Raw genomic sequence first — 9283 nt, 5'->3', positions numbered from 1 at the left:
AATAAAATAAACGTCGACTCGGACTCAGACGATGTTTACATTTATGATATTACCTCGAAAACACACTCGGTTTCTATTGGGAAGAAATACGCGGTGGAGGTTAAAATAAATTCAAAAAAAATATCTATAGATATTGATAACAGCGCGGAAGAATCGTTGATCAACGAAACAACTTTTCGAAAAATCTGGCCGGATTCAGAGCCAAAATGGCTTAAAAAAAGAGCAATTTACGAGCTTGGGGGAAACGTCCGATAGCCGTGAAAGGTACTACGATTGTTCACGTGGAATATAAAGGAATTCGCGTCGAGCTACCTATCGTAGTAACTGAAGAAAACGGCGAACCAAACCTTTTCGCAGCAAATTGGTTTGATAATTTTGGTATTCGTGTCACGGGAATTAACTCGCTTTCTCAAAACGAAACAAACTATAAAGAAATACTACGGGATTTTCCGAGTCTAATGGAAGAAGCGTGGCAACCTCATAAACATTCAGCTCAAAGTAAATGCTCGTCCGAAGTTTTTTAAAGCACGCAGAGTCCCTCATGGATTTTCAGATCACGTTCACGAAGCGCTTTCGGACATGGTAAATAATAAAATGTTAAATCCAGTCGAACAATCCGACTGGGCGACGCCGGCTGGGAAATGGGAAAATCCGAGTGGTAGGTGATTATAAAATTACGGTTAACCCGTTCATTAAGGATTCCAAGTATCCCTTACCGACAGTCGCTGAAGCACTAGCTACTTTAAATGGAGGAAAAATTTTCTCACAAATCGATCTCGTTAACGCGTATAAACAGCTGCGAGTCGATAAGGAAACTGCAAAAATCCTAACTATAAGCACTCCGATGGGCCTCTTCGAGGTAAATGTTCTTTTGGATGGCTTGAAAATAGCGCCACGAATCTTCCAAAAATTTATGGATTCTCGATTGCAGGGTATACCGGGTGTTCTGGTTTATCTTGATAATATAAAGATTCAAGGCCAAACGCGCGCTGAACACGATGATCGGCTCCGCGAAGTACTTAAAAGACTATCGGATGCAAATTTGCGATTAAATACGGATAAATGCGTTTTCGGAGTACCAACAATGGAATTTCTGGGATATCGTATTTCGGATGAAGGAATAAAGCCACTGGCTACCAAAGTCGAAGCGATTAAGAAGATGCCAGCACCAAATTGCGTCAAGGATCTTCAGGCATTTTTGGGGGGATTACTTTTCTACGAGAGATTTTTGGAAGGCAGAGCAACAATAGCGGAGCCTCTACACAGATTACTTGACGCGGATACCGAATGTCACTGGACGAAGAGTCACCAAGAAGCTTTTAATAAGCTTAAAGACCTACTCATCAATGCACCTATATTGTGGCACTTCGACGATAAAAAACCAATCGTGGTTTCAGTCGACGTGTCACCATTTGGCTTAGGGGCAGTTCTTGCGCACACGGATGACGAGGGACAGGAACACTCGGTTACTTTCGCCTCAAAAACGCTCACAAAAACTCAGCGTAGATACTCTCAAATTGATCGGGAGGCATTGGCACTAGTTTTTGCGGTTACGCGATTTCACCAATACCTCGCAGGGCGGAAATTCATCCTCACAACTGATCATAAGCCGCTGTTGGGAATATTTAACCCGACAAAACCAACGCCAGAAATTGTATCTCCGAAAATCTTCAGATACTCAAGAACGCTTAGTGCGTATAATTACGAGCTAATTCATCGACCCGGTAAAAAGAACGGAAATGCGGACATGCTTTCGCGATTACCGTTACCGGAAATGGCCGAAGAAGAGGAAAACATCGAGTTTGCGAACGCTCTCATGATAGAAAACTCGAATCGCAATCCTGTAAATCCCGAAGAAATCGCGGTAGAGACGAGTCAGGATACCGTCTTGAAGACAATAAAAAATTGGGTCATAAAAGGATGGCCACGTAAACCTCAAAAACAATACGTTTGTTTTTGGAGTAAAAGACAAGAAATATCGCTCGAAAAAGGCTGTTTGGTATGGGGAAATCGTGTAATCATACCGAAGAAGTTGCAGCGCAGCGTCCTGAACTTATTACACGGCAACCATCCGGGGATCGTGGGGACAAAAGTCGCCGCAAGAACATTCGCCTGGTGGCCAAGAATCGATCAAGAAATTGAGTCGCTGGTAAAAAACTGTAAAAAATGTATGGAGATACAACACGCGCTGAAGAAAACTCCAACAGAAAATTGGACGGCTCGTCAGATTCCATGGAACCGCATACACTTGGACTTCGCGGGACCATTCGAAGGTCAGTTGTTTTTGGTGATGGTCGACGTCTACACAAAATGGGTAGAGGTGAGAAGAGTTCCCTCGAGACACTCACGACTAGTCATCAAGGAACTAGGACAAGTCTTCGCGACATTTGGGGTTCCGGACACTATCGTATCAGATAACGATACGGCATTCTCGTCGTTAGAAATCCAAGAGTTTTATAAGAGAAACGGAATAAAAAGCTTATTCATAGCTCCGTATAATCCACAGGCGAACGGCCAAGCAGAAAGGACAGTTCAATCAGCAAAAAATTCACTTAGAAAGCTGAAAGATGGTGACTGGGAGACCAGGCTATCGAGATTTTTGTTGAAACAACACTCCACGCCGGTAACGACGACGGGCAAACACCCGCTGAACTAATGTTTGGCCGAAATCTGCAAACACTTCTTAACAAAATAAAATCTGGAAATCAAGAAGAAGAAAATGAATTACCTAGAAAATCTAGGAACATGCGGAGTCTGGAACTTGGAATGAGAGTCCGCATGAGAAATTACCGTGCGGCAGGTCCAAAATGGGTAATAGCTACTATTATAAAGAAACTCGGAAAAAGAAATTATGAAGTAAAAGAAGAAAATGTGGGCATTATCCACAAAAGAGACATCGATCAGCTGGTAGCACTCCCGCAGCCTCTCCAGAAAGAGATCGAAGCAAACGACACACCAGGCTGCAGTCGGAATAGGTTGCTTGATTTGGCGACTTATCAACCTACCGAGGAGGAAGGGGATGATAACCCCGTTGATGAACTGGAGCAAACCGCTGATGAAGAAACACAGGATGAAGCGTCTGCTAGGCGCAAACGTCCTAAAAGAAAATGTGTGGAAGGCAGTAAAAACCGGTACCGCGAAAGTCTATTAGACGCAAGCATCGTTGACGGTCTTCCTTAACTACATATCGAGACAACAACTTGAAAATTGCCCTGAGCGCGATGTTCCGCAGCAGCGACGATCCGGGCTTAGAAGAAGGGCGAAGAAGATGACTAAGAAGCCAAATTGATATCGACAATCCAACTACGACGGGAGGGATGTCATGTATCTGCCTGAGCGGCAGAGCAACCTTCGATCTAATCGTATCGATCGACAGGTGACACTAGGTGTCCCTCAATTGTCGCGCTTATCTTCGGTGACCGCGAGATCCTTTCGATACGCTAGTTCGAGCTCGACTATCGAGCACAATCTACTTGTACTCCTCTGAATATATATATCTATTGTATTATTATTATTATTAAACTATGAGTCATTATTTACTTCCCACATCAATATTCAACACAGTCTTTATTCGCACAAGGATTAGAATTGTGGCACCGAGATCCGCATTTCATATTGGCTTTGAAGCAAGAACACCGCTTTGTCGAGCATTGCTCTTTTGTCACTTTGCAGTTACATTTTTTGTAACCTTGGCCCCCGCATTTTGATTGCGCCACCGCTGCTTCTTCAAGAGTAAGAAAATTATCTCTCCGAACATCCAGAAGAGTAATCGTACTAGCTCCTGATTTCTGTATATCCGGTCGAGAAGACCAACCCTTTATTATTCCTGCCTTAGTTCCGATTTGAAATACTTCATTTTGTTTATCTAGAACAACGCCCAAGATTCTGCTGAAGTCAATGGAGGCTCGATCTACAGTTGGAACTGCTAGTGTAATGCAATCTCCAGCAGCCAATTCTGGAAATTTCTCAGTAGAAAATGTCGCCATTTTATTTACTGCCAATTTCTGCCTCCTATGGCAATCTTCCTGTACATCATGGATATGTTTTTCTCTTGAGCATAACGAGCAAAAAAATGTATCTTGATCGGCCAAGGTCCCACAATTAATGTGCGTTTCCAGATCACATTCCTGACATGTCACTGCGTCTTAAAGTGATACAGCAGATCCACAAACAATACACATATGCTCCTGGGTTTTTTCCTGTGTACTCAGTACCATGTCTCACAACAACTAATAATAATCTCACATGCACTCCTGGGGATGCACCATTGTTGTTTCATGTAGTACAGCAACTTATCCCGACGTCCATGGCCAGTTTGATTGTGAGCTTCTAACAGTTTCTCGAAATAACCTTCCACTGGAACCATATAGACTAAATCGTCACTCTCGTTACTCCGCTTCAAGACAATACTACTCACAGACCCGATTTGCAACTATTCATATTTCTTGAAGTAGTAGTAGTGGGACATATCTGCTTTCGCTTCCGTTCTGCTCAAAATCGTTTTCACTTTTTCAAACTGCTCACAATCCCACATCACTCTTTTCCCATTATTGGAATCCATGATATGCTTGATTTTTTGCAAAAATGATTCTTCACAAACACCACTTCTCTCCATTTTCAAGAATTTCCAAAGATTTAGAAATTGGCGAATCTGTATACTCAATAACGGTTACTGACCGACTGCTTCTATCTGAATTAATTGGGCATAATATTTGTTTTGAAACTGTCGCTAGGTGAACATGCGCGGTAAACATGGGCGGATCGTGCGTGGATATACATTTGATTTTTTTATTATTTGCCTGGAGATCCAGCCGGCATTCAATTAGATGCCGGCATTTAAGTAAATCCCTAGGCAGATAATGGTAAATGAAAGACATCAATACGATTTTCATTAAATGCCCGATTTTATTAGATGCCTACGACATATATATATATATATATATATATACATCAGTCATTACACAAAAACAAAAGATAGATAAATTCACGTGTTTTGGAGAATCATAGCCCTTCCAATGTCGGCGATAGTGGGGGGATCAATCGAGGCTAGCTGGGCAGCCCGAGCATTAATGATAAGCTAAGGCCATGGCTAGTTTGTTGTGGAGGGGCTTCCCAACCAGTCTCAACATTTACTTTCTGCACTACTCACTTTATTCCGTATACTAGATTCTTTCTTTTCAATTACAGTTACTGCCATAATTCCCTAAGCTGTAAGCACAAATAAATATATTTCCGTTGCTAATTTGATTTCAATGGTTTGTCCTGCCCCTGACCTTCGACTCTTTCAAGCCCGCTTAACTCGGTCTGTTGTTGCCTCACCAGCACTCAATTTATTTTTCGAAACATCAGGTAACGCAAAGCATTCAAAGATTTTCTAATCAAGCATCAACAAAATGACAGTGATGCGCTGGTATACAGCGGTATTAGATAAACAGGCAATTCCAGCAAAGGAAAATTAGGAAAACAAATAAATAGTCACTTAAAAATTTATCAAGTAAGTGCTAACCAATTGCGAAATTACTTGCGGATGAGAGAAGAAGAGACAAAAATACGAAGCCAAGCGGCTCACGCAAAGTAAGCTCCGAAAAAAGACAAAAAAAGAGAAAAGATATAAAAGAAGTAACTTCGTGGCTTCACACGATAGACAAAATAAAGCCTTACTAATAGGGAACATCCGCAAAATAGCTGACTGCAATTTCGATGAAACTGAGCAGGAATCTTAAGTACACTAAAATAAGAGATGCATGTTTTTTTTCATAAAGGCTGAAATTAATTTTACGAGGGTGCACCATCCCGCTGAAATACTGTTTTTAATCATTCTCATGCATAATAGGGCCTAACGTACAGATTGCAGGAAAACTTGATTTCTAAGCGTTTTTGACGTTGCTTATTCCAAGTCTGTAGTCGAAATTGAAAAGTTCAAATTGGCGTATCCAACGTGGCGGACGGCAATAACGAAAATTCGATCGATATTCACCTATATTAGATGACAGCTATTTTCGAGGTCGCTGATCATAGATCTGATCGTGAAAATTTTAAATTCGAAACGACGAATTCAAAACGGTGGTAGAAAATCACCACAATGTCCGCCATTTCTACGGGAATTGGTACCCATATCTGTTTCTGGACGAGGTACTCCAATAATAACCATCGATTCTCATTGTCAGAATTGCGATTATCGATAAGCGCAGATGTAATTGCACGTTGTAAATTGATAGCGTCATGATGAAATATTCCCCAATATTCAATCAAGAATGCCCGTGGAGGGCTCAGAGCTAGAATATGTGGTAGAGTATGCTCATACTGTATTGAATGACCTGGACGTTGGAAATACATATCACTGTTTTTCATCAGTTTACTGTTAGGTTGACCAATGGTAGTTATTAATGTAATTAAGGTATTGAACTTGCTGCTGGTAGAATGCGGTGCTCCAGGCACCGAGATTATAAAACTCAACTCAACGGAATTGCACCTTCATCTTCACTGGAAGATTCATCTTCCCTCGTTGTGCATGAAACGAGATTAGAACTAGAGTACTCTGTAGCAGTAAGTGAAGCAGTAGCTATCGATATTGATTGGCTTACGGAAGGTATAGCAAGCATACTAGTATCAGAAAGCTGTACATTCGTTGAAGAACTACACATCACGTCCCAAGGTAAAATAGTAGATTCGAGTATGAACAAAGAATTGTCGATTACTGGCCAAACGGAAAAAGAAAACACGGAACTTTTGTAGTAGTTCAAAACATGTTCAAGCGACTTAAGTCTGAACGATAGTTACGAAGATGTGCGGCATATGTCGGACCTGGTGGAACGCGTATAAAGGATAAGTTGATCAGGATTGCAAAGTATACGTTTAACATGTTCGTAGCAGCAATAGAATCGAGATTAACAATTCCTGATGTGGATTTCCGACGTTGGCCATTACCAGCAAGGATTAAAGAAGACTGCCTTCATTTTCCGTTTGATCCAGCCACCTGATATTTACATCATATCTTCTAAGTCTGGAAAGCTTACTAAATCATATGCATACTTGGCTTCGGGAAGCTTATCTTTGCAATACAGGTAATGCAAGCGTCTTGTTATATGATTCATAGTGTGAATAATACGAGCGCAGTGTTCAGGAATCAATATCGGATGATCGAGTCTTGAACCTGATGACCATTCCAAAATAGACTACAGGGCACATTCAACCTTTGGACGAATATGGGTCTCGTGCGCGGAAAAATTTCGTAAGACGTTGTTCCGACTTGCTGATCCTTCTTGACTATGCTATTAATCGTCGCCTACAAGATGATATTCTCAAGCTGCAATCTCGCGCGCACAACCGATTTTAGTCTCCACAATTTCTAAAGTTATTCAAATATTCATGGCGAAAAAGTGGATACGTGCAAACTAGACCGTCCTGTTTTCAAAGTCCATCAGAATTGTGTTACGAAACAGACTCAACATTACAGTATTATATATGTGACGAGATCGCAATAATAAAGTGTGCTTGGTGTAAAAAATCATTTTGTTTGAAACGCTTTTTTTCGCAAGAATTTCAATTATTGCTATGACTTTATTCCATAAAGGAACTATTCATATCACCAAGGGTTGTTACAATCAAAACAACAAAATATAACTATCATTGTATATGTAGGAATTCATTATGGTTGTGCCGCTCAAATGAAATTATATACGATCATCATTTTGGCACAATGTTACAAATGATGTAAATAAAAAAATTCTGAATCACGATACTCCTGCTATCGTTTCATCCCATCATTCAGCTAGAAATGAATGGGTTCTGAAGTACTTCAGAAACAGATACGGATACCGAATTTCGTAGAGATGGCGGATACTGTGACGGATTTTTTCCGCCATTTTGAATTCTTCGCTTCGAATTTTAAATTTTCGTGGTTAGATACATGATCAGCGACCTCGAAAACAGCTTCCCCATACTTTTGGTGAAAATCGATCGATTTTTTGTTATTGACGTCGACCATGTTGAATTTGCTATTCTAAACTATTCAATTTGGACTTCAGATTCGGACAGATTTGGAATGAGCAGCGTCAAAAACGCTCAGAAATCAAATTTTCCTGCAACATGTACGTTAATCCCTATTATGCATGGGAATTGTTAAAAACGGTATTTCAGCGGGGTAGTGACACCCTCGTAAAACTAATTTCATCCCATATAAAAAAAAATACGTATACGGTGTCTCTCATTTTAGCGTACATAAGATTCCTGCCAAGTTTCATCGGAATCGGAGACGGACACTTGGCGGATGTTACTTCTCGATATGCAAGAAAATCTTGTCCGTGATACAGTGATAATTGAAGATAAAGATCTCACTCACGATGCTGCGGTATCGATATCAAAAGAAAACATTCTGACCCAACTACTTGCTACGCTGGTACTCTTCGTGCTGATTACCTCTCGGGACTGCACCTCGGTACTCGATCACCGAAATGCTTACATACTGGCGGTAATGGCCTTCATCTCGGATCTCCACACCAGTTCCGCCAGGTTGACGTAGTCCGTCACGCAAGGCTTTGCGGTAGGCAAACGCAATTTTGCTTTAGGGGGGAACTCCCCGTAGAATTCCAAGTCTTAGTTGATTGTTATGATTTTTTTTTTCGTGGGTAAGGAATGTATATGTCGGAGAAGAATAAAGAGGATGCATTATCAAGTGAATTCGAAACTTGAACTTTGAATGAGTCCGCCGTATCAAGCGTCAAGCGTTATTCAACATGCTTTGAATATAGAACAAACAAATGGTTTGTTTATAACAACGCTTGGATGAAATCGACAGTCACGGAAAAGCAAGCGAATTGACCAGACGTGTCGGGATCATCGCGCTTTTTACAATGAGCAATCCACGAAATGGAAATCCTACATCCTCTCCGCCTTTCCGAGGCTTCACCCCGACATATATATCTTTTCCGGGTCATAGGTACTTTTTACTACATAACTTTGGTTTTCAAAATGATTCTTGTTATTGAACCAAGTGAAATATGACGGAGACATGATCAGTTGCCGTGAAGCTGTCCGGAAGGGAAGCCGAATTCGGTGTACACTCCAGCACCTCCTAGGATTTTTTGAAACAGTCTGCGCAAAATAATTGATCAGTATATACATGTAGTCAGTTGGTGAACGAGTAATATCGAAAAAATAATGATAATTGGCCTTAGAACAAAAAAGATGATATTTTGGGACAAAATTTCAACCCTTAGCGGCCACACGAGGTAACTAGTTACCCCAGGCTCGGAACAAGTGAAATTAGAGGTCTAAAACCTAT

At 40.9% G+C, this 9283-nt stretch overlaps 1 protein-coding gene across 1 annotated transcript; it reads left to right on the top strand.

Moving 5' to 3' along the window:
* The first annotated feature begins 844 nt into the window (after positions 1-844).
* On the top strand, positions 845-2656 carry LOC124295422 (uncharacterized protein K02A2.6-like). Its single transcript, XM_046745381.1, has one exon. It carries the CDS (start codon positions 845-847, stop codon positions 2654-2656), a length of 1812 nt encoding a protein of 603 aa, XP_046601337.1.
* The last annotated feature ends 6627 nt before the right edge of the window (positions 2657-9283 follow it).

The sequence above is a fragment of the Neodiprion lecontei genome, chromosome 7 (assembly GCF_021901455.1).
Source record: "Neodiprion lecontei isolate iyNeoLeco1 chromosome 7, iyNeoLeco1.1, whole genome shotgun sequence".
Classification (NCBI taxonomy): domain Eukaryota; kingdom Metazoa; phylum Arthropoda; class Insecta; order Hymenoptera; family Diprionidae; genus Neodiprion; species Neodiprion lecontei.
This window is presented reverse-complemented; position numbering and strand designations above follow the sequence as displayed.

Coding starts and splice junctions, on each gene's coding strand:
- LOC124295422 (XM_046745381.1), top strand. CDS start 845: ATGGGCCTCTTCGAGGTAAATGTTCTTTTGGATGGCTTGAAAATAGCG.